The sequence below is a fragment of the Pseudovirgaria hyperparasitica genome (assembly GCF_010093815.1).
Source record: "Pseudovirgaria hyperparasitica strain CBS 121739 unplaced genomic scaffold EJ05scaffold_47, whole genome shotgun sequence".
NCBI lineage: Eukaryota > Fungi > Ascomycota > Dothideomycetes > Acrospermales > Acrospermaceae > Pseudovirgaria > Pseudovirgaria hyperparasitica.
In genome coordinates, this window is record NW_022985595.1 from 424 (window position 1) to 26,082 (window position 25,659).

General features: G+C 48.6%; 6 protein-coding genes across 6 annotated transcripts; 2 read left to right on the forward strand and 4 right to left on the reverse strand.

Moving 5' to 3' along the window:
* The first annotated feature begins 623 nt into the window (after nucleotides 1–623).
* EJ05DRAFT_515578 (HET-domain-containing protein) lies at nucleotides 624–3,885 on the forward strand. Its single transcript, XM_033748613.1, has 2 exons — nucleotides 624–3,088; nucleotides 3,139–3,885. Exons 1-2 carry the CDS (start codon nucleotides 845–847, stop codon nucleotides 3,811–3,813), a joined length of 2,919 nt encoding a protein of 972 aa, XP_033594983.1. The 5' UTR covers nucleotides 624–844; the 3' UTR covers nucleotides 3,814–3,885.
* Nucleotides 3,886–4,614: 729 nt separating this feature from the next.
* EJ05DRAFT_542565 (uncharacterized protein) lies at nucleotides 4,615–8,145 on the reverse strand (the record flags this gene model as incomplete). The annotated part of the gene is made up of 4 exons (XM_033749729.1): nucleotides 4,615–6,599; nucleotides 6,647–6,894; nucleotides 6,941–7,439; nucleotides 7,910–8,145. 4 exons carry the CDS (start codon nucleotides 8,143–8,145, stop codon nucleotides 4,886–4,888), a joined length of 2,697 nt encoding a protein of 898 aa, XP_033594984.1. The 3' UTR covers nucleotides 4,615–4,885.
* A 522-nt stretch (nucleotides 8,146–8,667) lies between these two features.
* Nucleotides 8,668–9,410, reverse strand: EJ05DRAFT_481215 (uncharacterized protein). The gene is made up of 2 exons (XM_033745025.1): nucleotides 9,184–9,410; nucleotides 8,668–9,119 (listed from the first exon to the last, which is right to left on the reverse strand). The coding sequence occupies exons 1-2, from the start codon at nucleotides 9,246–9,248 to the stop codon at nucleotides 8,834–8,836; spliced, it is 351 nt and encodes a 116-aa protein (XP_033594985.1). The 5' UTR covers nucleotides 9,249–9,410; the 3' UTR covers nucleotides 8,668–8,833.
* Nucleotides 9,411–13,276: 3,866 nt separating this feature from the next.
* EJ05DRAFT_490831 (uncharacterized protein) lies at nucleotides 13,277–16,335 on the forward strand (the record flags this gene model as incomplete). Its single annotated transcript, XM_033745924.1, has 7 exons — nucleotides 13,277–13,291; nucleotides 13,323–14,151; nucleotides 14,421–14,437; nucleotides 14,515–15,059; nucleotides 15,111–15,263; nucleotides 15,316–16,044; nucleotides 16,113–16,335. 7 exons carry the CDS (start codon nucleotides 13,277–13,279, stop codon nucleotides 16,333–16,335), a joined length of 2,511 nt encoding a protein of 836 aa, XP_033594986.1.
* Nucleotides 16,336–17,398: 1,063 nt separating this feature from the next.
* Nucleotides 17,399–17,978, reverse strand: EJ05DRAFT_446573 (mitochondrial carrier; the record flags this gene model as incomplete). Its single annotated transcript, XM_033742240.1, has 2 exons — nucleotides 17,399–17,843; nucleotides 17,875–17,978. 2 exons carry the CDS (start codon nucleotides 17,976–17,978, stop codon nucleotides 17,399–17,401), a joined length of 549 nt encoding a protein of 182 aa, XP_033594987.1.
* Nucleotides 17,979–21,427: 3,449 nt separating this feature from the next.
* EJ05DRAFT_459035 (HET-domain-containing protein) lies at nucleotides 21,428–24,689 on the reverse strand. The gene is made up of 2 exons (XM_033742568.1): nucleotides 22,225–24,689; nucleotides 21,428–22,174 (listed from the first exon to the last, which is right to left on the reverse strand). Exons 1-2 carry the CDS (start codon nucleotides 24,466–24,468, stop codon nucleotides 21,500–21,502), a joined length of 2,919 nt encoding a protein of 972 aa, XP_033594988.1. The 5' UTR covers nucleotides 24,469–24,689; the 3' UTR covers nucleotides 21,428–21,499.
* Between the last annotated feature and the right edge of the window lie 970 nt (nucleotides 24,690–25,659).

Genomic DNA, 25,659 nt, shown 5'->3' on the forward strand with positions numbered 1-25,659 from the left:
GCCGAGATGCCTTCAATACTTTCAATCATAACAAATTGTCCTGTGGTATGGGACCTTGCAAGCTCTCGGGATAGAGGCTTCACACCCTATACTACATTTCTACTTAATCTTGAGCGTTGTGATTATCTACGTGGCTTGATATCTAAAAATACAGCAAACCGCTTGATTAAAGTCTTGCACCCGTCGACCGATTTATCATGCTTCAAGCTTTGCACTTCGTTGGAAAATCTACCATGTCGTAGCCAAATAGATAAAGGCCATATCCCGAGCTTTTTAAGCAGACAACAGCGTCTTGTGTCGTGATACAGCAGCTTTTAGACTTAGCATCGAGCAGCGCCAAGAAATCGTCAGCACTGGTCATGTACTAAAAGCCGAAAGAGTGCTAGATGTGGCTGAAGTCTTGCTTGCCCAAAACGTCTGTACCTTCAGTAGCCCGTAAAACCCGAGCGCCTGATGAGGCCTGACTTTACTCTAGCGAGCCCTGCCCCATAAATTTGCACCGTCCTTCCTTGTCTACTAGCTTGGCTAAAGGGTGACTCGCTTGCGACACCTCGAAGGCCCGCATAGCCCTGTCATCTAGGCCAATGGGCTACGCTGTCCCTGCGCGTCGACAAACGACAGCAAAGCCGTCATGTAAATCCACGTGATCGACGCAACTGCAGCCTTGTGCACTTGATGCAGCGGACGCTACTTCATCGAAACATAATCCCAGCATTCGTTTCACTCTGCTTGTAATACACGATGGTTACATCCATGCAAGAACACTAATTTACCCCGAGACTACAAGACCCAGCGAACGTGCGCCTAGTCCAACGAACCCGCCGAACTTAGTGTGCCCCTTACAATGCACCTGCTAACGCACAATCCACACGGCAACCTCATCGTCCAGACCTTTACGAACGAACCCTTGCCTCCATACGCGATACTTTCACATACATGGCATGAAGATAATAGTCAAGAGGTCAGCTTTGACGATCTACAGACGGGCCGGGTGCAGCAAAAGCATGGCTATGGCAAGATACGATTTTGCGAGCGGCAGGCTGTTGCGGATGGATTGCGGCACTTCTGGATCGACACCTGCTGCATCAACAAGTCGGACAAAGCGGAAGAGTCTCAGGCCATCCAGTCTATGTTCCGCTGGTATCGCAATGCAGCTCGATGCTACGTCCACTTGTCAGACGTATCGGTGAAGCCAAAGAGAGATCAAGATGTGATCTCATGGGAGACAGCCTTCCGTAAAAGCCGGTGGTTCACCCGTGGCTGGACACTGCAAGAACTTCTTGCGCCCAGCAAAGTAGAGTTCTTCTCAGAAGAAGAACACAAGCTAGGCGACAAGGAGACGCTCAAGGAACAGATTCGCAGAGCTACAGGCATCCCAAGTGCGGCGCTCGAAGGTGTTCCTCTTTCTGAGTTTACCGTCGAGGATCGGTTCCGCTGGAAAGGAGATCGCGAGACGACACGAGAAGAAGACGGGGCATACTCGCTGCAAGGAATTTTTGATGTTAACCTAGCGCCTCTTTACGGCGAAGGCGCTGTGGGAGCATTTGAGCGTCTCAAGCGTGCAATCAGTCAGCTAGCACAGTGTATTTCAGACCTCCGTGGCACGAATCCGCGCGACGACAAGAAACGCATTCAGGATACAAAGGGCGGACTACTCGAAGATGCTTATCGCTGGATCCTCTCCAACGAGACTTTCCGGCGCTGGCATAGCGATCTGCAGAGTCCACTACTATGGATAAAGGGTGACCCTGGCAAGGGAAAGACAATGCTACTATGTGGCATTATCAACGAGCTTGAAAAACCCGCAGCTTACACCGTCAACATAAGCTACTTCTTCTTCCAAGCAACCGACTCGCGCATCAACAACGCCGTAGCCGCACTCCGAGGGCTTCTATACTTACTTGTGATACAGCAGCCGTCGCTTATCTCTCACGTACGCAAGCATCATGATCAAGGTGGAAAGACCGTGTTCGAGGATGCAAATGCTTGGATTGCCCTGACAGAGATCTTCACAGACATCCTACAGAGTCCCGATCTGGAGCCGACATTTCTAGTTGTTGATGCACTGGATGAGTGCGCGACCAATCTCCCAAAACTCTTGGATTTTCTTGTGAAAAGTTCATCTGCGCATTCCAAAGCCAAGTGGATTATATCTAGCCGCAACCGGTTTCTTATAGAGGAGCGACTGGAGCAGGCAGGGCGTAAAGCTCGGCTTAGTCTTGAGCTCAACGCTGATTCAGTGTCAACGGCCGTGCGGGCGTTCATTGGGTACAAAGTAGATCAGCTCACCGGGCAGAAACGATATGACGATCGAACTCGGCAGGCTGTGCTAGCACACCTGGAGTTAAATGCAAACGACACCTTCCTCTGGGTAGCGCTAGTGTGCCTAGACCTCGCAGGAACATCGAAACGACATGTGCGGAGGAAGCTTGAATCTATTCCGGCCGGACTTGATTCTCTATACGAGCGAATGATGCGGCAGGTCAGTGAATCCGACGACGCTGAAGTTTGCAAGCAGATTCTAGGAGTGTCTTCACTGGCGTATCGTCCGCTTAAACTAGCCGAGCTCGGGGCTCTTAGGGAGCCGCTGGATGGCCTCGTCGAAGATGCAGAGTCGTTAAGCGAGCTTGTCAGCCTCTGTGGCTCGTTTCTCACGCTACGAGACCGTACCATCTACTTTGTGCATCAGTCCGCCAAGGATTTTCTCCTCGCCAAGGCCGCTAATAAGGTATTCCCTTCTGGCACAGGAGTCGCTCACCACGGCGTCTTTACAAGGTCACTTGAGATCCTGTCTAGGACTCTTCGTCGCGATATATATAAACTGAAAGCGTTCGGGTGTCTAGTTGGGGAGGCTCAACAACCAGATCCTGATCCACTAGCAGCTGCACGCTACTCCTGCGTTTACTGGATTGACCATCTGCGTGACTCGAACCTGCTTTCTTCTATGAGTCATGAGGCTCTTCAACATGGTGGCATTGTTGATATCTTCTTCCGAAGCAAGTTCTTATACTGGCTGGAGGCTCTGAGCTTGTGTGCAAGCATACCAAAAGGTGTGGTCTCGATGACTAATTTGCATCTTCTAATACAGGTACCGAATTTGGAAACAATCATTAAGACATATCACGCTAACAGAACCAGAACAAGCATGAGCCAACATCATTTACCGAGTTCCTATATGATGCACACCGATTCTTTCTGTATCACAAAAGTGCAATTGAAACCAGCCCACTCCAGGCTTATGTTTCTGCATTACTGTTCAGTCCATTAAATAGCAAAGTCCGGAGGCAGTTCCAGCATGAAGAGCCCGACTGGATCACCGTTAAGCCAGTAATAAGCAGTAGCTGGAGCGCGTGTATGCAGACGCTCGAGGGCCATAGCGGTTATGTCAAGTCCGTGGTGTTCTCGCACGACTCGACGCGGCTGGCATCAGCGTCATTCGACAACACGGTCAAGATCTGGGATGCGAGCAGCGGAGCGTGTGTGCAGACGCTCACCGTCGGAACATGCATTCAGAACCTCTCATTCGACTCTACCGGCTCGCATCTGTATACTGATATTGGCAAGATTGCTATCATCTCTCCACCAAATTCCCAACCAATTACTATTACAGATCCCCAACACCCTGATTTCTGCGATATAGGTGTTGAACCAGGAGGAATATGGATCACTTGCAGTGGGAAAAATGTTCTTTGGGTCCCATCAGAGTATCGAAGATGGTGTTCATTAGTGCATGGAAACAGGGTTGGCATTGGTACTGGATCCGGAAAGGTGTGGTTCTGCAATCTGACCGCTAAGGCTGACAAGTCCATATAGAAACTAAAATCAAGTCACATGGAATTAAATAGACATAAAATTAATCATAAGGAATATTCATTCGATTCTAAGAATTAAGCTTCGCTCGAGCTTTACTGTGGATCAATTTGGTTATGTGTAAACACGTCAAGGGCTTCTTGCCACATTGGGTTTCTCGCCACGCAGGGAAGGACTCCTGGCAGACAGGCGATGGGCTAAGGCCATAGATTGCGAGCTGTGTATCGCATAAAGCTGCAAATATCCCCTCACGTGCAAATAGCACATGGTGGTGTGTACTGTGGACCACTGACTTCGAGTGTCCCTAGACAGGTTAAGCTTGTACGGGGTCGATATGGCCGCTTTCTTGTGTTCCCTAGATAAGGACAAGCGACCGCTGGTGCTCCGTAGTGGGGCGGTACAGATCTTTGGGGTAGGGGCCGCTAGGGTCAAGTCAGGCCTTGTGAGGCGCTCGGGTTTTAAAAGATGCTTAAGCTATAGCTAGCACGTCTTGGTCAACCAGACTTCAGCCACATCTAGCACTCTTCTGGCTTTTGATACATGGCCATTGTCGACGAGTTCTTGGCGCTGCTGGACACTGAGTCCAAAAGCTGCTGTATCTCGACACAAGACGCTATTGTCTGCTTAAAAACCTCGGGATACGGCCTCCATCTATTCAGCTACGACATGGTATATTTTTAAACGGAGTGCAGAGCTTAAAGCGTGATAAATCGATCGAATGGTGCAGCACTTGAATCAAGCGGTTTATTGTATTTTTATATATCAAGCCACACAGACAATCGGAACGCTCAAGATTGAGTGGAAGTGCAGTACAAGATATGGAGTCCATATCCCGAGAGATTGAAAGTTCTCAGACCCCAGAACAATTTGTTGTGATTGAAAGTGTTGAAGGCATCTCGGCACGCAGGGTTTCTCGCGACATAGGGAGGGACGTTAGTGCCCCAGAGATGGCCGTTGTGCATCAATGATACTAGTGTACTGCCGGTGAGTCTTTCAGTCACTTTTCTGCCTCGAGTGAAGCGTAGCATATTCTACATTACGAAAAATTCAGATCAGATATGTCCGTTTGATATAGCTAGCGCTTCAGTCCACCCATAGCTTTTCTGAACGTTTCTAGGCCTTTCTCCAACATATTTTTCCTAGACTCCAGACGAAGGCGCTGTTGCATGATCTCAGGAGGCTCAGCAGCGACGAACTCGATTTCTTTCTCCGTCATTTGTGTCACTACTAGAGGCGAAAGAATGTTTTCAGGGAGGGGTTCGACCAAGTGGCGCTCAATGACAGCCTTAGTGACGGCGTTGACGAAGTACTTCATCTCATCTTTGTAGAACGCACGCTCAATATCAAGAGCTTCCTGGCTTGAGAAGACGTCCATATCCAGCTCGATCGCTTTATTCATGGCCTCTGAGAGCTTTCCAGGGTCAATATGCGTACTTATGTCGTTGTAGCGATCATACGTGCTGACTTGTGAGGCTTCTGAGGCTTTCTTCGTGATTTTCTCGTGTTTGCGTTGACGCATCTTCTGTACCGTGGTAGTGAAGTAGTGGTTATAAGTAGTTGGATGGCGAGTTTTGTCCTTTAGGACCTTGTGCAGTTCTTCTTCCGCGCCGGTAAGAGCTTTGCTTAATGCACCATCCACATACAGAGTTGTAAGCCGGCCCTTGAACTCAGATGGAGCGGCATCCCGGAGAACCACATCGATGAACTCCTTACAAGCAGTCGCAACCGTGTTAATATGCTGAGAAGCAATCTGCTCCCATGGCTGGGACTGCTCCCAGAAAAGCTGTGATATCAGCATTGGCTGGAATGTGCCAGGAAGCTCGTAGCCACGGGAGCGCTCCAAAGTCTTCTTGACCCAGTCGATGGCTTCTTGACGTGTAAGCTTCGTGGGCTTGGGAAGAGACATGAGCTCCCGGTGTTCATCGAGATTACCAAGCTCTTCCTGCGCTTTTATATCCTCTTTGATTTCTCCCTCTCCGTCACCAGGTCCGGCTCCGAATGCGTATTTATGACCCCTCAAGCGCATATCGTTGGCGAAGGTGATGTTGAGGTGTTGGATCACAGCTCGAAAGCGGCGGATATTCTCGGATGCATCAACAGCAGCGTCCTTGTTGATTGGTCCGAAAAACGACGACTCGTAATAGCCCTTGGTAGCAGAATTCAAGATGTCGCTGATGCGCATGCTGATCTTCATCAGAACCATGCGCTGCTCATGAGTGGTGTTGCGCTTGTCGCCTAGCTTCACAAGCTCTGCAATTGTACCCTGAAGCTTGTGAACTATTTCGTCCTTCAAAGAAGGAAGCTCCTTGATCAAATGATTGAGTAGCACTTTACTGAGACGCTCGCGCAAGGAGTTAATGCCAACGCACTCACGGGGTAGGTCCGCGTAGCGGCCCTTGTTAAAGAACATGTCCTCGTCTGCGTTGCGTTGCTCAAAGGAGAACTTCATCTGATTATCACCACGATTCTTAAGCATGTGCCAACCGCGCTCCAAGTAAATATCCTTGTTCTGGACCAACTCGATCCAGGTCAGTTCATTATCAGTGCCTTCACGGAGGAAGTCAGGCTTGGTGACGATGCCAAGGGTACGACGACCCTGGTCGTCGATCTTGCGGCAATGGTCCAGAATAATTTGATTAGCGTAATCGTTCTTTGCGCTCACCACTGCCAAAATGATGGTACGCGGGTTTTTCATGTACTCCTTAACCAGGTTCAGGATCAGCTCTTTATCGATCTCTGTCTGTGCTTTGTTGGTTGCATGGATGAGACCCGGAAGGTCCACGAGAGTACTAGCCATTCATTAGTACGCCTTTAGCATATCGGATGAATGACATACAGTTGAGGCCTGGCTGGACCAGTGATCTCGACCGACAGCACATCACGAGAGAATGCCCTTGAATTGATCCCACCTACAACCCCTAGGCCCATCGCTAGTGTCGCCTCTTCGATCACATCTGGAAGCTGACTGAAGTCGTTCATGGACTTGCTGAACGATTTGAGCTTGGCTTGCTCCGACTTTGGGCGAAGCTTGTCTGGAGTGATCGTGATTGTGCTGGTGGACGATGCAGAACGACGGAGGATGATCTAGAAGTCGTTAGCATAATACCTGGGGCATTTGAGATTTACTCACTTCAGTCGCAAATCTCGTACACAGGTTTTCCTTACGAGGAAACGGAATCTCGGTGATAGCCTCAAGTACAGAGCTTTTACCGGATGACTGGTCACCGCAGACTACAAGCTGGGGTAGTTCCACAATACCACTGAGACCTGTACGTCGCAGCTTGTCTACGATATCCATAACTTTCCGCTGATCTGCAGACTGTAAAGCGTGCAGTGAGCTTGTAGTGACAGAGTCCGGGTCGATAGGCACTGTCGATGTGGTTGACATCTCGACGCCTTCAAAATCGGAGTCGCTAGACGTGCCACTTGCCATATTTGTGAACAAACTCTTTTTGTAGGCGAAGCAGATAACACTGTCGAGTTGAAGTGGTACGGAAGAGATAGTTGGACGAGCAACAGAGTGACTTAGAGATGGATCCAAAGAGGCTGCCGCAGTGAGTGCGAGGGAAATAGACAGCAAGGCGATTGCTGCGGAATTACATCTTCGCTTTTTGCGATGTACCAAGGATCTATTGACATCTTGCGTTACACTGCTTATCCCACGAGTTGTCTTAAAAAAACAAAGGAAAACAGTCAGCAGCCCTGTCCCAACAACTGAGTAGAACTTTTTGAAAACGTGGCCATTTTAGTGGACACATCCCCCCTTCTTCCCCCTATACCTGCTTTGCAGTTCTCGCATTTCTCTGGATCTACGTATCTGCTGGCTTGCATAACATGCATGACCACAGTTCAGCGCCTCAAACGCTTTACATCCCTGTAGCGGACTGGATCATGCATTGCGGGATGAAAAAGCTGCTTTCTATCTGCGAGCGAGACCAAGCCAGCCATCGGGATAAGACAGTCATCGGTGATCTGGGCTTGGTTCTCCACATGTTGGCACACCGTAGTAGACTTTCTCGCTTCTGGTGCTTCCGTGGCTGCTAGATACTACTGCTAGAAATCGCAACGCGGTTCTGATTGGCAATGGCACAAAACAAACGGGGCCTCTAGACCTCCAGGAATCATCTTCGCAACGGTCTCTGAGCCTGCATGTAAAGCGCGGCGTCCAGCCTCTAGATCATACTTCGATTCGTTTAGCGATGTTATCTTTCCTGATCTAGGAAGACCACTGAGTCCGGTTACTTCGACTGCGTTCTTGTTGCCAGACACTAGTTCCCGGCATATAGTATCTTCTGCAGCACCGACTGTTATTGTCGCTCGTGTAGGTTGGGACATTATGTCTAAAGGCATTTCAACAGGAAGGGGGGCGAAAACGCAAAAACAAACTTTTGTGAGAAGTTCATGCATTCAGTATCATTAGCCCATAGGTTTGGCTTACACGCCACTCCGACAGTTGTTCACCGGAATCGAGGAATTCAAACACCTGTATATGCGCGGAATGCGAAGAGAAGCACTGCACTGCAAATCATGCTGCAGCTCCCTCTGTTCCTTTCTACAGAAGAAGTGGCTAGACGCTTCGTTACTTGCGACAGTTTCTCTCGACTGCCGCTGAGGTTGGAATGGTGCCGCATAGCAGCGTTCTCGACGCTCCTCCGGATGCTGATCACGATACCAAGATGGAGGTGATTGTCTAGGAAGACCCGACATCTTATACCATTAACGCAGAAGCATGGTGGTGGCATGCCAACAGGAAGAGACGTGGAACGTTCACTTGGTCTAGACCGTTGCAATCGGAAAGTGCGACCACTGGCTCCCTCACGACGTTCTGCAAGACTTTGCCATGATATACGCAGCTTTGACGCTAGTCTACTCCAGCGGACTTACAACTTTCAGAGTCTGCAAGTCTCCGCGTTAGGTTGCCGAGACTCACCGCCTACCGTGTTGTAAAACTACACACACACAGGTACCGATCACAGAGCAATTTAGTAGAGTACCCTAAAGACCCATGCGACAGAGCCTCTCACTAATGCTCTCTTGATCGGAGGATTATCCGGCTGTGAGTGTTGATTTGGCGTGGCGGTGTTGGGGTACGCTTCATGCGCGACGCACTACCCGTATCTCTCGTACTACGTTTCTGCTTCTTCCTTGGTACTGCTTTTTGTAAAGCCTCACGCTTGCCTGTAGAGGACTTTTGTATAGCTGTCTCATGATCGCGAGTTTGCCTTTGGCCCTCTCCCTCAGTCATGTAGCGGCGAAACAGGGATGATTCATGCCATGCTGCCATCTCGGTTGGTATTCTCCAAAGCGATCTGAGTGGGATCAGTTGTAAACGCCGTTTATACGTCTGCCTTGAGCACAATGGTTACAACATACACAATACAGCCACTGATAGGCTTCCTGGCCAGCCCATCGTACTCGGAGAAAGTCTGCAACCTCATGTATCAGCGTGACAAGGGCTGCACAAAGGGATTGGTGGATTCGAGGAGTCTGGTAGTCAACACTGATGCAAAGGAGAAGATGAATCCATGTCACGGCTTGCAGCTGGGCGGATACACCAGCCAATGCGTTGCGAGGCGAGCGGCTGTACTGTACCACCATCGCCATCCGCTGTGATGCGCGGTAAGACCCTGGGCCAGCTCCACCGTCCTCTCTGATCGAGCACTGCCGCACTATGCCGCACTAAGGGCGCTGTTGCTTCGATACGCAGTCTGCACGGTCCAGTGCCTATCAATTGTCGCCATCGCCGCAGAAAAGTCCTAACAGCCACGCGGAGGTTGGACTAAGCCTGTTGGTAGGTAAGCGGTTTTTGGCGAAAGACTCGTATGACTCTTGAGGCTGCAGCAATGATCGGTGAGAGAAGCCTAGGCGGTCTCCACTTCAATCAGGAGACCAGTCGGTGCACCATTATTGCAGACATGTGGCTGATTATCGGTGTACAAGAAGGGACCGTCTGCTGATACAGCATGGGCAACAACAGTTTGGAGATCATTAGAGCTTGTTGAAGCAAACTAACCGTAGTCAATTGCCTAGTTGACAGTGGTCCCTCGCTCATACAAATGCAAATGCATACGGTCATTTTTTTGTCTACTAGTGGTAAGGCTGAGGCCCTGTTAAAAGCTCTGTTCATTCTGGTGGAGGCTTGCATTCCAGTTACTATTGCAATTTCTGATCGGGTTGTAATTGTGCCGGTATTTTCGCATGAAAATCTGCATGATGAAATCAAATTGACCATCCACTTTCTTCATGGCAGCTTCCGCATCTGCAACGGCGGCTTCGTGTATTACATCTCCTAAAGCACATGTCCTTTCCATAATGCGCTCGAGGAAGTCGCCGCAGTCAACAAAGTCCGGGTCGCGCGAGAAAGGGACTGTGGAGAAGGGCGCGGGGCGGGTCGGACGCTTTCGTATCTAGTCGCGGGTGCGAGTCGGGTCTAGCGTACGTGGGGCAGGGTAATGATAGACATCGTGCTACTTCTGCCTCAGACCGCAGTCCCCACCCACCTGTCGTCTTACAGAAGGCCACAGCCAGACGAGGCTGAGCAGCAGCAGCAGCAGCAGCAGTCCACCACCAATGTTGCGCAGACTACCTCAGCGGCACTGCTTTACTTCCATCTCTTGACATCAATACTCACCACCTCAATATGCGAAAGTTTGGTAGCGTGTTTCGCCCAAAGAAGACTGCGACGGTCCTGCCCACGCCAGATCCATCAGACCCACCCTTGCCAGATGGCGAAGCGGGAGCACAACCCTTCGGACTGCGCCGACACGCCGACCCCCTTTTTATTAGTCAAGGGCAGCCCTTGACTAATAACGGCGCAGTTGTGAAGCAGTTCTTCAACGATCGGAACGCATCTCGCGCTTCCGGCGTCAACCGTATCTCGACCGACTCAGCTTTGCGCTGCGCTCGCCCACCTATGGGGATATTACCGCCATTTTCAGTGAGTTTGTTGAGCGGCGCCGCAATGCGTGAGAAACCTGCAATGAATTTGCGGTAATAGTTCACGAAACGTATGAACGTCCTGATTTGAGGTACAGTAGTAGGCTCTGGCCATTCCATGATGGTCTTTACGCGCTCTGGCTCCATTTTTAGGCCGCCATGAGTCACAATGAAGCCGAGAAACCCAACTTCTTGTTGGTGAAACTCGTATTTGGACAACTTTGCGTAGAGCTTATGCTGCCTTAAGCGATTCAGCACCGATTTGACGTGTTCTTCGTGCTCCTCCAGGCTATCGGAGTAAATCAGTATATCATCGAGATAAACTACACAGATCACGTCCAGTAATCCTGCAAGTGCAGTATTGATGTAGCCCTGAAACGCTCCTGGTCCATTTGTTAGCCCAAACGGCACAACAGTGTACTCGAAATGACCATATCTGGTCCGAAATGCGGTTTTCTACTCATCTCCGCGACGAATTCGAAGCCGATGATAAGCATCTCGCAAATCAAGCTTAGTAAAGTACTTCGCCTTCGTTAATTGGTCCAAAGATTCACCAACTAGCGGTAATGGGTGCCGATTCTTCTTGGTCACCGCATTTAATGCCTGATAGTCGACGCAAAGGCGTAGGCTGCCGTCCTTCTTCTTTATGAAAAGAATAGGTGCGCCGGCTGATGACGTACTACGACGTATCCAGCCCCTTCCGAGGAACTCTTCGATGTATTTACGAAGAACTTCGAGTTCTAACCTCGAAAGTGGGTAAAGTGGACTTTAAGGGACGTCTGCTCCCTCTTCGAACTCGATCTTTAGCTCGCGCGGTCCATGATCGGGGAGAAGTGACGCATCTCCTGCCGAAAATACATCCGCATACTGCGAATACGTGTCGGGCAGTGTATCTTTGCTCCGATTAGGGTCACCGTCGTCGTCTTCGTCGACGATCGATAGCGATGCAAGGTAGATTGGCGACGATCGAGTCCGTACAGCGAGGTTCCATGCCTCTTTGCTGATATTTGCGATCTGCTGGTATAATTTACCGCGATGTCGACGGAACGTCAATGTCTCCTTCCAAAAATCGAGGATTGGATTTAGGCGTTTGAGCCAAGGCATTCCTAGAATCATATTCCATTGCCCAATATTAGCGAAGATGAACTGATCATTCATCTGCTGCTTTGTTGTCTTTGAGTCATGAACTTCGCAATTCGTCGTAGTTTGACCCAAAGTTCTGACTTCATGACCATCAACTGCGATGGTTCGGCCAAGTTTGCCGAGGTCATACGCTAATCTGCACTCTTTTGCAAGGATCGACGAAATATAGTTGTCTTCTGTGCCCGTATCCACGAGGGCCTGTACAGTTTTGGTGCCTTTTGCTGTGGGTAACGATACTTTCAGCAGAATGAGGTGTTTACTCGCAGGAAGCCGTTGAGGCTCCTCCTGAGTGTATGTAATCTGGCCAATAACGCGGTCAGGTCTCGCGAAATGGCCTATGCGCTGTGGTCCTGCTGTTTTGCGACAGGCGTGGCATTTGAGCCTGTGCCCTGTCCTTTTCCGCGTTGAGAGTTACCGCCCCGACTGGATCGGTATCCTCTTGACGCATTTTTGCCCCGATTTGCGCTCTTCTGGCGCTGATCGTTGTGAGGTTGCTCATGATCGAACGTATTCGATCGACCTCGCTTCTGACCGGTTTGGGGTTCGTCGACCTTGCCTAAGGATCCGCGTTCCCCGAGGATGCGGTAATGTTCTTTATCTTTCTCCTCTAATTCGTGTAGATGGTTGAAACTTGACAATGCTATTCCCAGTCTTTCTCTGATCGACGGGAGTAGTGCTTCGCGATACTGAAATATGCGTATATTCTCCTGTAACATTGGGATGTTATCCCAGAGGTTCTGTAAGTATTGTAGGAGTTGAGTGGGCGTCTGATTTGGTCGTTGTCCGACGCTTTTCAACTCGGATAAGGCCTTCCTTTCGCGTTCTCCTGTGGTGCCGAGTGTATTCAGCATGAATTTGGCTAGATCGTCCCAGGTTGTCGCAAATAGTGGCTTAACTTCCTTCTGTCTGTCCCATTGATCGCGGGATTGTGAACCTAAGTAGCGTTCTCCGAATGAAATGCGTTGTCCTTCGGTAGAAAAGAGCGTAGGGTTGTCAAGGAAGTACTTTTCGCAGTCTCTCTTCCAATCTTTCCACTCCTTTTGGTTCTTTCTAGCAACATCTAGTAAGTGGTGTTCATACAGATGGATCTTAGCTAATGCATTGAATATTATCAAGAGATGTCTCTTCCGAATCTCCCTCATGAATTACTTCTTTCGATAAGCGATATGCTACATCGGCTTTGTTATATAAATACTTTAGCTCGAACGAACCGACGACTATATTGGCAACTCAACAGCTATCTATACTCCCTCGATGTTAATGAAACTGGAGGGTCGGCATTAGTCTGGGCCGCAGAATCTGGATTAAGGAAAACTGCTTGGCTATCGCTCGCTGAAGGCGCGAATGCAGAAGCAGTCAACAAGATAACAATACCAAGTTTGCTGGAATGCCTAGGTTTCAGGTATACATCGATTTACCTGACACCACTTCAGATTGCTCTGTCCTATGGGTCTGATTCTGTTGCAAGGCTCTTGATTAATCATGGCGCCCTGTCTTCGGCAATTTTTCCCCCTGAAATGTGTAGTTGCACAAACATTCATATGGCGGCTGCTATGGGGCTCACATCCACTTTGAAAACTTTGATTAAGCAAGGTGCAGATGTTGGAGCTCGCGATCGGTGTCTTCGAACACCATTACACTACGTTGCCGCAATACAAAGCCGGAAATTGCTAGAACAAGCATGGGTGGTTATGCTGCTTTTGTCAAACAATGCAGACCCCAAAACGGAAGATGCTCAAGGGAGGAGTCCGATATCCATGGGGAAAAAACGATTCAATCCCGTCGCCAAAATGGTATCAGAGAAAGGCGCTACAATTGAAGCGTACGAGATATCGTTGCGAGATCGAGAGACCTTCGAGGCGTGGCGCATATTGAAGGAAAACCGTGAAGAGACGACGTGGTCCGCAGAGACGAAAGCAAGCCAACCGCTTATACAATACGGGAAAGAGCGAAAGTCTAAGAACAGAAAGAAGAGAATTGCAGCCACAGGGAACCATACAATGCGAGATGAAATAGTGAAAGGAGAATTCCAGAAAGTCACTCAGATACCTGATAAGAACGCAGCTAAACAATTCGAATCTACCACGGTAAAAGCCAAGCAAGATTTGATAGAGGAGAAGGAGCGCTTGGGGAAGCATAGCATTTTAAGAGAGGCTTGGTCTACGATGAGGAGAGAGGCTGATCAGAAGAATCGTGCGGCCCATCAACTCAGTTCGTTGCCAAAGGCAGAATGCGATCATGTGCTGGGCCTATGGAAGTGTTGTGTGCGAAAGTCCTGTCAATTTTGTGGGGTTTCTGCAAAGAGGCTGTCTCTTTGTCCGGATTGTGGATTCGTGGCATGTGTGCGATGTAAATCATCAGAGATGCAGATGTATATGTAGAGCAAAGTTAACGCGAGAGTTTTGGAGTAGCTACACCTGGGTGATTGAAAAAGCGAGTCCTCTAAGGATTTTTAGCCAACTTAGTTAGTACTGAAGCTCCGGTCGTAGTGTTGTATCATATGCTCCATGTCCTATGATTGATAATGATAGGCTGCCGAGCTGGCATCGTAAGTATGTTTGATTCACACTGTAAAGGATCCAGAGAGCTTAAGATATTGCAAAATCTCCTCTACCTATTCCTCAGCACCTTTCAGATCATCATCGACCGACGAAAAGACAGAGAACGGATGTCGATGAGGGTGAGCCCACAGCCGTTCCGATCTACGCACGACCTGCACAAAGCCATGTTCGGCCTCCAAAGGCTGGAGGGACCATAACAGATGCAATCATCCTGCTTGTCCTTGCATTGGGCGCAGTTCTGCAGGAAGATAGACTGATCAGGGGTTCTCTCAACCCTCGCAATAAAATTGCCGAGTCAATCCACTCTCCTTCGACACGAATGCGATATTCACCTGTAACCTCAATAGGTCTTCGGTCGCCTGTCGAAGACAAGGATCCAGGCAGCCCAGCACGTTTAAACAAGGAACTCATGAATCTGGACGTTATTCCTGGTCTACACTACTATGCGTATGCGTCTAATATCCTTGGGAATCTGTACGGTGGTAACGAAGTTTACCATGCCCAGGCGTTTCTACTAGCGAGCCTCTACATGAACCAACTTGGTCGTGGCTTAGAGAGCTATAGCTGGATTAATGCTGCAGCCCGGGTTATTAGGTTCAACCTTAGAATGTATCTTACTTCCTAGCTATATGAATCATGCAGAACGCTGACTCGCTGTAGAAATCACGTATATGTGAAGCCTGACCCTACGGACCCTTCTAAATATAATCGCCAGCAGCATCCCGATAATCTACCTCCTGGTGAGGTAGCCAAGTTTAAAATCAAGATGAATCTCCTCAAGTTCGTATATTGGTCAGCAGTACAGCTTGAAAGGTTAGTCTAAAACGATGAGGCACCATTAAATAGTAAAACTGAACTATAGCAGTGATATCCTTGCATATTTGCCACTACCAACAAGTCATATAACACTTTGGGAAGATCGAGTTGCCTATCCGAAAGATCAACCAGTGTCTGGCGAAACGGGACAAGTCGATAACCAGCGTGACATTATCATAGTGTTGTTTTTGGCACAGATACAGTTCCGTAAGATACTCAACCAGGTCCCTATGCATCTATCCACCTTATGGGACCATCCACCAGACAGCTTCCCAGCTGGCGTCTACGAGCCTCCATTCGGTAGAGAGGCGTCAACAGGCATACCTTCGTTTCTCAATTGGCTATATAACTGGCGAAACGTGAGTAAAGCGATGGGCGTGGATTGGGATGATTATGACGATCCTTCCCCCGATCCGAATATTGCTAGGCTACGAGCGAAATACTATGGAGCAGAAACAATCATTACTCGACCATACCTACACTACGTATACCATTGCCCAGAAGCCGACCGAGATGTACTTAAACGAGCATGGACTTACATCAGATCTCGAAAGGAGAGCTGGACGGCTTCAAAGCTCCGGGAAGCGGAATGGGGAAACTCACTTGAAGATCTTCTTGAGAGTGATCCAACTCAGTCTCGGGATGGCATTAGTACCAAAGCCATCAGGAGCATGCTGCTTAGTCATGCTTGTATGTGGTCCTCGATCCGGAGTACGAAAGCTTTCGACGGTATTCGAACACGTCTAAAGGTAACGAATATTTTTGGCACAATCCATGCGTGAGTATCCTTCATTATTACATAAGATATCAAACACACGATATGAAACACCTAACATGAGACGACAGTCAATTCGGAAATTGCTTGGTTCTTGCACAGTGCTGCGAGTCTGTATGGTTTAAAGACCTTGAAGGGTTTGCCCCGATCCATGAAGTCCCCGAACTCCTTGAAGAAACAATGCACAAATGCAAAACATACTCAAACCTCGCACCAGCTCTTGTCAAAGATTATCAGATTTTACGCCAAGCTTCAGATAGCATCAGAGGATTGAGAGCATCCAGCACGTATTAGATGTACCCTCCAGAAGAGCACACCTGATCATCATAGCTAGTACATTGTTTAAGACTCATATCATGTGGCGTGAAATAGCATCAAAATGGCAGTTTTAAATCTTGTCACTCTCACCGACACGCCTGGAAGTCCGTGACCCGGTGTGGTACCATGATGATCCCATGATCCGCTATGTTTTGCAAGGATATGTAAGCAAGTACCAGGATACTACAACTTAACCACTTTCCGTTAATCCAAGCGTGTTTGTAGCCTCATTTGGCTGAACATTGTGGATGTTGAGGTGCTGTGAGTGCTTGAGCTTTTCAGGCTCTATCATATGTTAGGCTTCTAATCCGCCTTATAGATCTTCAGGCGGGGCGGTGGTGCATAAGTTTCAGGGTTGCTGCACCTTCTGTTAGGTGAACTCGACGCCCTGTCTTGACAATTTTATGTTTTGAGATCGGGATGCAGAGACCATCTGCGGTGTAGAACCTCGCTGTAGTGTGCAACGCTAGACTAGGCGGAATGTACAAGGGTGTCATCTTTTGCGATTGTGCGGTGGGCGAAAAGAGCGTAGGGGAGAAAGAGTTACCGCGAGTATCAGCAATAGAGTATTCATCCCAGTACAAAATATATAGTATTATCACTGGAAGTTTATGGTTCGGCGATATGCTCCAACAGGATATTGAAGCTGAGCAAAAGTGCCCACCTCGCGAGCTCGAAGTCTTGCAGGGATACATCAAATCCAGAAATCTCCGTAGAAATGCTCGAACTGCGATCCTTTGTCTCGACATATATCTGATCAGGAGCGCTTCCATAACGTAAAATCCATCTTGCTGGAAAAGCCCCGGTTGTGGGAAAATCACTACAAGCATTCATCGTATCTGTCTCCTCAGCCAGACCATTGAGCACTTTGTTTGAGCGCGTGAAGGCACGGATTCGAGGGCATCCTGGTAAAGCGTTTCGATGGACTTCAAGAAGGACTTCGGATCCAAGCTCTCCCGCTACGCCGCACACAGACGACGCTTGGATGATAGGCCTCCATGCCTTTCCAGATTACCGGTATACGTTCTCAGTCACTTCTTTACGTCAGTGTTTCAACTGTTGAGGCATCAAGCTGCAGTCTTGTTTTAACAAGCCAGATTGGATTTGTAGCAGTCGCTGTTGCTATCCCAGCGGCAACGGCAGCGTAGGCGTGAACTATGGCCGCGTCTTCTCCGCACCCTAGCATCTGCGCTCTAAGATATTTACAGTTGCCGTATACGTAGAATTTAATTGCAGTTGCAGGGACTACGCCTGCAAGGCTTGGCCCGAGACCTCGATAGAAGCCGCGCCAGCCTTCGGTATGGGAGATGGAGCCAATGATCTGGAAGGTGCCGCGAATGTGGTCCTTCGATGGACCAAGAAAAGTAAGCCTGGACTGGACGGGAGACGCAGGAACGAGAGAAGGGCGGTGGTAATCTGATTGGAGTCGAGTTCGCAGACCATCAAGCGGGGATGTAACAAGCGCTGTGGCTAATCCTCCATTGCTTTAAGCAATCAAGGCTGTTCGTGACTTACGCGCCAGCAAGCAGATGTACCCAAGATCGTACCGGTCTCTGCTCTATCGAGCTACTATTTTTTGTCTTTGGAAGTATTGCTGAAGACTGAGAGCTGTGACGCATCGATTCCTGTGCCATTCTCGTGGTTCATCGACGGCTATGTGCGTGCAATGGAGTGCGAGCTACGACGAAACAAGTCGCGTTGAAACGGATGTACACGCATGCGACAAAGAAGAATGCATTGGAAGACCAATCAAACGAGCAGTGAGAGAAAAATTGAGAGCGTGTTGATGAATATGGAGCTTCTGTAATATCGCAGTGAAAATCTCGAGGAAACACGAATCTAAGCTGCGAGAAAGTCTTGGAGTTTCGGCAGAGCCGAGGAGTCCCCGGGGGCTGAGTCAAACAACCCGAGTCTTGCAACGTCTCCAAAGACTTTCAATTCGGACTGAGTGTAGTCTACAACAAGATAGTTCTTCCACTTCGAAATCAATTCGCGAAATCTGTAGGTTTTGGTCCTTTGGACATCTATGCTTGGACATCTAATGCTTGGACATCTAATGCTTGGACATCTAATGCTTGGACATCTAATGCTTGGACATCTAATGCTCGGCAGTATCTCGACGAAACGGTTCCCTGTCGCGTTGCGGAATTATGCGTCACTTCAGCCAGTGACTTCGGTCGAACTTGCTCGTGAACGCGTTGCTCAGTATTGAGGACAGCCGTTAGCCACACAGTGCGCGACATGCTTGAACATTTCAAGTAATAGATAGTAGAGAGTATAGAAAATCTTCTCTACCCGTCCCATGCACTTCGGAGTTGTAACCTCCGAAGTGCTCCCGACTTGAACTGTACATATGCACTTCAACGGTACTATGCCTAAAGTCCCTTATACGTACTAAAATGAGGAGGAGAAGGTCTAATCTGCCATTCGTGACTTTCAGAACGCGAAATTTGGATCATTAGCGGCCTCGGCGCGTCATCATCGCGCCATATACCGTCGTATCTTACATCGCAATCGCGGTATACCACCGAAAACCGCGCAAACCAAGACTTCTAATGGGCTCAATCCACAGCAGGAGCTTACCCTTAAGGAGTATATACACCGCTGCGACGAGATTGGTGTATCTGCCTTAATTAGGCAGATTCGGAGTGCTGCAGAGAGCATTCTTATACGTGATGCCAAGCCTGGTTCTGACTATATACCACGGCCAATTGGACGTGACTGGGTTACGCGCTGGCTAGCACGTAATCCTAAGTGTAAAATGGTAAAGCAGAAGGCACGAGAGTCTATACGTATTACAGCAGAGGACGTGGTAGAGATGAAGGGCTTCTTTATGAAGTTCAAGCAGTTCTATACGTCCTATGGTATACAGGACCATGACGTATATAATATGGATGAGACTGGCTTCCGAATCGGTGTTAGAGGTTCACAGAAGGTGATTACTATGAAGAAGTACCCAGTCGCCCTCGGTACTGAAACAAATCGCGACTATATGACGTCTATCGAATGCATTTCAGCAGATGGATATGTGCTGCCCCCTTTACTTATTATGAAGGGGGTTGTAGTACAGGAGAAATGGATAAGCAGAGAGATAGGCCTACCAGGTGACTATGAAGTATCCTGCTCGGAATCTAGCTATATGAACGACCAGCTAGCCCTATCGTGGATTTAACACTTCGATAAACACACAAAGTCTCGTACACTTGTCACCTATCGACTCATCATATTAGATGGAGCAGTATCCGATTTAACCATCGAACTCATAGAGTATTGCGACAAGAATCAAATACTCCTCTTTGGACTACCTCTTAATAGTAGTCACGCGCTACAGCCACTTGATGTCAACTGTGTTCAGACGTATAAACAACATCATATAATGGGTGTTGAGATGGCTGTACGCGAAGGCCGCTTAGACTTTAATAAGGTTGAATTTCTCCATGGAATCCACTCATGGAGAGTCGCCACATTCAAGCCAGGTACGATTAGGAACGCCTTCAAGAAGACTAGGTTGATTCCTTTCAATCCTAATGTTGTATTAGATCAGATACGTGCTAAAATAGACGTCAAGGCACCTATATCTCATCGCCAGTTACTCCAGAAAATGGATGAACTACAGCAGGAGGGCAAGTTTACTGAAGCCAATCATAAACTATGGAGTAAACTATACAAATCAACACACGCACTCTCTATTAAGTATGAACTCTGTCGCAATGAACTACGCGATAATCAACAAGCAGCCGTCAATCGTGCTAGACGTAACCCTCCTACAAAAGGGTGGGTATTGGCAAATATGGTCCCTTTAACGTGAGAGACTCTAGGGTTACTATTACAAAGAAGCGTGCGAGTACTATTAAGAGAGATGCACAGAGGGCGGCTAGGGAGGCTCAAAAACAGGCCACAGAAGTGCCTACTGCTGAGGAATGTGACTAGAACACGAGTACTCAATTCCCAGATGACTGCGAAGAAGTTGACGAGTAATAAATATATGGTATTAGCTATATAGACGTCGCTATCTTCATTTTACAGATACATGGTACCGTTGAAGTGTATACGTACAGTTCAAGTCGGGAGCACTTCGGAGGTTACAACTCCGAAGTGCGTGGGACGGGTACGGCCTTAGTAGCTAGAACCTACTTCTTAGAATAGGTAGCCTAGATACTAGGAGCCTCTTATTACCTAAGAACTATTAGTAGCTAACATAAGTAGTTAACGTCTCTCCCTATGTCGCGAGAAACCCTGCGTGCCGAGATGCCTTCAACACTTTCAATCACAACAAATTGTTCTGGGGTCTGAGAACTTTCAATCTCTCGGGATATGGACTCCATATCTTGTACTGCACTTCCACTCAATCTTGAGCGTTCCGATTGTCTGTGTGGCTTGATATATAAAAATACAATAAACCGCTTGATTCAAGTGCTGCACCATTCGATCGATTTATCACGCTTTAAGCTCTGCACTCCGTTTAAAAATATACCATGTCGTAGCTGAATAGATGGAGGCCGTATCCCGAGGTTTTTAAGCAGACAATAGCGTCTTGTGTCGAGATACAGCAGCTTTTGGACTCAGTGTCCAGCAGCGCCAAGAACTCGTCGACAATGGCCATGTATCAAAAGCCAGAAGAGTGCTAGATGTGGCTGAAGTCTGGTTGACCAAGACGTGCTAGCTATAGCTTAAGCATCTTTTAAAACCCGAGCGCCTCACAAGGCCTGACTTGACCCTAGCGGCCCCTACCCCAAAGATCTGTACCGCCCCACTACGGAGCACCAGCGGTCGCTTGTCCTTATCTAGGGAACACAAGAAAGCGGCCATATCGACCCCGTACAAGCTTAACCTGTCTAGGGACACTCGAAGTCAGTGGTCCACAGTACACACCACCATGTGCTATTTGCACGTGAGGGGATATTTGCAGCTTTATGCGATACACAGCTCGCAATCTATGGCCTTAGCCCATCGCCTGTCTGCCAGGAGTCCTTCCCTGCGTGGCGAGAAACCCAATGTGGCAAGAAGCCCTTGACGTGTTTACACATAACCAAATTGATCCACAGTAAAGCTCGAGCGAAGCTTAATTCTTAGAATCGAATGAATATTCCTTATGATTAATTTTATGTCTATTTAATTCCATGTGACTTGATTTTAGTTTCTATATGGACTTGTCAGCCTTAGCGGTCAGATTGCAGAACCACACCTTTCCGGATCCAGTACCAATGCCAACCCTGTTTCCATGCACTAATGAACACCATCTTCGATACTCTGATGGGACCCAAAGAACATTTTTCCCACTGCAAGTGATCCATATTCCTCCTGGTTCAACACCTATATCGCAGAAATCAGGGTGTTGGGGATCTGTAATAGTAATTGGTTGGGAATTTGGTGGAGAGATGATAGCAATCTTGCCAATATCAGTATACAGATGCGAGCCGGTAGAGTCGAATGAGAGGTTCTGAATGCATGTTCCGACGGTGAGCGTCTGCACACACGCTCCGCTGCTCGCATCCCAGATCTTGACCGTGTTGTCGAATGACGCTGATGCCAGCCGCGTCGAGTCGTGCGAGAACACCACGGACTTGACATAACCGCTATGGCCCTCGAGCGTCTGCATACACGCGCTCCAGCTACTGCTTATTACTGGCTTAACGGTGATCCAGTCGGGCTCTTCATGCTGGAACTGCCTCCGGACTTTGCTATTTAATGGACTGAACAGTAATGCAGAAACATAAGCCTGGAGTGGGCTGGTTTCAATTGCACTTTTGTGATACAGAAAGAATCGGTGTGCATCATATAGGAACTCGGTAAATGATGTTGGCTCATGCTTGTTCTGGTTCTGTTAGCGTGATATGTCTTAATGATTGTTTCCAAATTCGGTACCTGTATTAGAAGATGCAAATTAGTCATCGAGACCACACCTTTTGGTATGCTTGCACACAAGCTCAGAGCCTCCAGCCAGTATAAGAACTTGCTTCGGAAGAAGATATCAACAATGCCACCATGTTGAAGAGCCTCATGACTCATAGAAGAAAGCAGGTTCGAGTCACGCAGATGGTCAATCCAGTAAACGCAGGAGTAGCGTGCAGCTGCTAGTGGATCAGGATCTGGTTGTTGAGCCTCCCCAACTAGACACCCGAACGCTTTCAGTTTATATATATCGCGACGAAGAGTCCTAGACAGGATCTCAAGTGACCTTGTAAAGACGCCGTGGTGAGCGACTCCTGTGCCAGAAGGGAATACCTTATTAGCGGCCTTGGCGAGGAGAAAATCCTTGGCGGACTGATGCACAAAGTAGATGGTACGGTCTCGTAGCGTGAGAAACGAGCCACAGAGGCTGACAAGCTCGCTTAACGACTCTGCATCTTCGACGAGGCCATCCAGCGGCTCCCTAAGAGCCCCGAGCTCGGCTAGTTTAAGCGGACGATACGCCAGTGAAGACACTCCTAGAATCTGCTTGCAAACTTCAGCGTCGTCGGATTCACTGACCTGCCGCATCATTCGCTCGTATAGAGAATCAAGTCCGGCCGGAATAGATTCAAGCTTCCTCCGCACATGTCGTTTCGATGTTCCTGCGAGGTCTAGGCACACTAGCGCTACCCAGAGGAAGGTGTCGTTTGCATTTAACTCCAGGTGTGCTAGCACAGCCTGCCGAGTTCGATCGTCATATCGTTTCTGCCCGGTGAGCTGATCTACTTTGTACCCAATGAACGCCCGCACGGCCGTTGACACTGAATCAGCGTTGAGCTCAAGACTAAGCCGAGCTTTACGCCCTGCCTGCTCCAGTCGCTCCTCTATAAGAAACCGGTTGCGGCTAGATATAATCCACTTGGCTTTGGAATGCGCAGATGAACTTTTCACAAGAAAATCCAAGAGTTTTGGGAGATTGGTCGCGCACTCATCCAGTGCATCAACAACTAGAAATGTCGGCTCCAGATCGGGACTCTGTAGGATGTCTGTGAAGATCTCTGTCAGGGCAATCCAAGCATTTGCATCCTCGAACACGGTCTTTCCACCTTGATCATGATGCTTGCGTACGTGAGAGATAAGCGACGGCTGCTGTATCACAAGTAAGTATAGAAGCCCTCGGAGTGCGGCTACGGCGTTGTTGATGCGCGAGTCGGTTGCTTGGAAGAAGAAGTAGCTTATGTTGACGGTGTAAGCTGCGGGTTTTTCAAGCTCGTTGATAATGCCACATAGTAGCATTGTCTTTCCCTTGCCAGGGTCACCCTTTATCCATAGTAGTGGACTCTGCAGATCGCTATGCCAGCGCCGGAAAGTCTCGTTGGAGAGGATCCAGCGATAAGCATCTTCGAGTAGTCCGCCCTTTGTATCCTGAATGCGTTTCTTGTCGTCGCGCGGATTCGTGCCACGGAGGTCTGAAATACACTGTGCTAGCTGACTGATTGCACGCTTGAGACGCTCAAATGCTCCCACAGCGCCTTCGCCGTAAAGAGGCGCTAGGTTAACATCAAAAATTCCTTGCAGCGAGTATGCCCCGTCTTCTTCTCGTGTCGTCTCGCGATCTCCTTTCCAGCGGAACCGATCCTCGACGGTAAACTCAGAAAGAGGAACACCTTCGAGCGCCGCACTTGGGATGCCTGTAGCTCTGCGAATCTGTTCCTTGAGCGTCTCCTTGTCGCCTAGCTTGTGTTCTTCTTCTGAGAAGAACTCTACTTTGCTGGGCGCAAGAAGTTCTTGCAGTGTCCAGCCACGGGTGAACCACCGGCTTTTACGGAAGGCTGTCTCCCATGAGATCACATCTTGATCTCTCTTTGGCTTCACCGATACGTCTGACAAGTGGACGTAGCATCGAGCTGCATTGCGATACCAGCGGAACATAGACTGGATGGCCTGAGACTCTTCCGCTTTGTCCGACTTGTTGATGCAGCAGGTGTCGATCCAGAAGTGCCGCAATCCATCCGCAACAGCCTGCCGCTCGCAAAATCGTATCTTGCCATAGCCATGCTTTTGCTGCACCCGGCCCGTCTGTAGATCGTCAAAGCTGACCTCTTGACTATTATCTTCATGCCATGTATGTGAAAGTATCGCGTATGGAGGCAAGGGTTCGTTCGTAAAGGTCTGGACGATGAGGTTGCCGTGTGGATTGTGCGTTAGCAGGTGCATTGTAAGGGGCACACTAAGTTCGGCGGGTTCGTTGGACTAGGCGCACGTTCGCTGGGTCTTGTAGTCTCGGGGTAAATTAGTGTTCTTGCATGGATGTAACCATCGTGTATTACAAGCAGAGTGAAACGAATGCTGGGATTATGTTTCGATGAAGTAGCGTCCGCTGCATCAAGTGCACAAGGCTGCAGTTGCGTCGATCACGTGGATTTACATGACGGCTTTGCTGTCGTTTGTCGACGCGCAGGGACAGCGTAGCCCATTGGCCTAGATGACAGGGCTATGCGGGCCTTCGAGGTGTCGCAAGCGAGTCACCCTTTAGCCAAGCTAGTAGACAAGGAAGGACGGTGCAAATTTATGGGGCAGGGCTCGCTAGAGTAAAGTCAGGCCTCATCAGGCGCTCGGGTTTTACGGGCTACTGAAGGTACAGACGTTTTGGGCAAGCAAGACTTCAGCCACATCTAGCACTCTTTCGGCTTTTAGTACATGACCAGTGCTGACGATTTCTTGGCGCTGCTCGATGCTAAGTCTAAAAGCTGCTGTATCACGACACAAGACGCTGTTGTCTGCTTAAAAAGCTCGGGATATGGCCTTTATCTATTTGGCTACGACATGGTAGATTTTCCAACGAAGTGCAAAGCTTGAAGCATGATAAATCGGTCGACGGGTGCAAGACTTTAATCAAGCGGTTTGCTGTATTTTTAGATATCAAGCCACGTAGATAATCACAACGCTCAAGATTAAGTAGAAATGTAGTATAGGGTGTGAAGCCTCTATCCCGAGAGCTTGCAAGGTCCCATACCACAGGACAATTTGTTATGATTGAAAGTATTGAAGGCATCTCGGCCCACAGGGTTTCTCGCGACGTAGGGAGGGACGTTAGCTAGTATTGGATTGTCGGAGACTAGCTGAAAGTCAACGCCCTTAGGAGGGCGCAGGGAGTTTATGCAAAAATGATTTTTGGCACCACGCATAATCCTGTAGACTTTTCAAGCAAGGAGGAGGTGAGTACGATTACTTGGCACACTGCGACGTAGAGTCAGACGATAGAACCGCTGGAAAAGGCGGATGAGTCGAGGACGTATATAAATGAAGCACAAAGAACACATGATGAGAATCACGATACCAAGCTCTTTCTAATATCTAGACTTATCTAGGCGGGACTGTCTACCAGTAGCTCTACAAACCATGCTG

What these genes read in the sequence shown, in the direction of transcription:
- EJ05DRAFT_515578 (XM_033748613.1), top strand. Translation starts at nt 845, where the DNA reads ATGCACCTGCTAACGCACAATCCACACGGCAACCTCATCGTCCAGACC. An exon ending in ATTTGCATCTTCTAATACAG is followed by an intron (nt 3,089 to 3,138) that starts GTACCGAATTTG and finishes TAACAGAACCAG; the next exon opens with AACAAGCATGAGCCAACATC.
- EJ05DRAFT_481215 (XM_033745025.1), bottom strand. Translation starts at nt 9,248, where the DNA reads ATGAGGTTGCAGACTTTCTCCGAGTACGATGGGCTGGCCAGGAAGCCT. An exon ending in CCTATCAGTGGCTGTATTGT is followed by an intron (nt 9,120 to 9,183) that starts GTATGTTGTAAC and finishes GATCCCACTCAG; the next exon opens with ATCGCTTTGGAGAATACCAA.
- EJ05DRAFT_459035 (XM_033742568.1), bottom strand. Translation starts at nt 24,468, where the DNA reads ATGCACCTGCTAACGCACAATCCACACGGCAACCTCATCGTCCAGACC. An exon ending in ATTTGCATCTTCTAATACAG is followed by an intron (nt 22,175 to 22,224) that starts GTACCGAATTTG and finishes TAACAGAACCAG; the next exon opens with AACAAGCATGAGCCAACATC.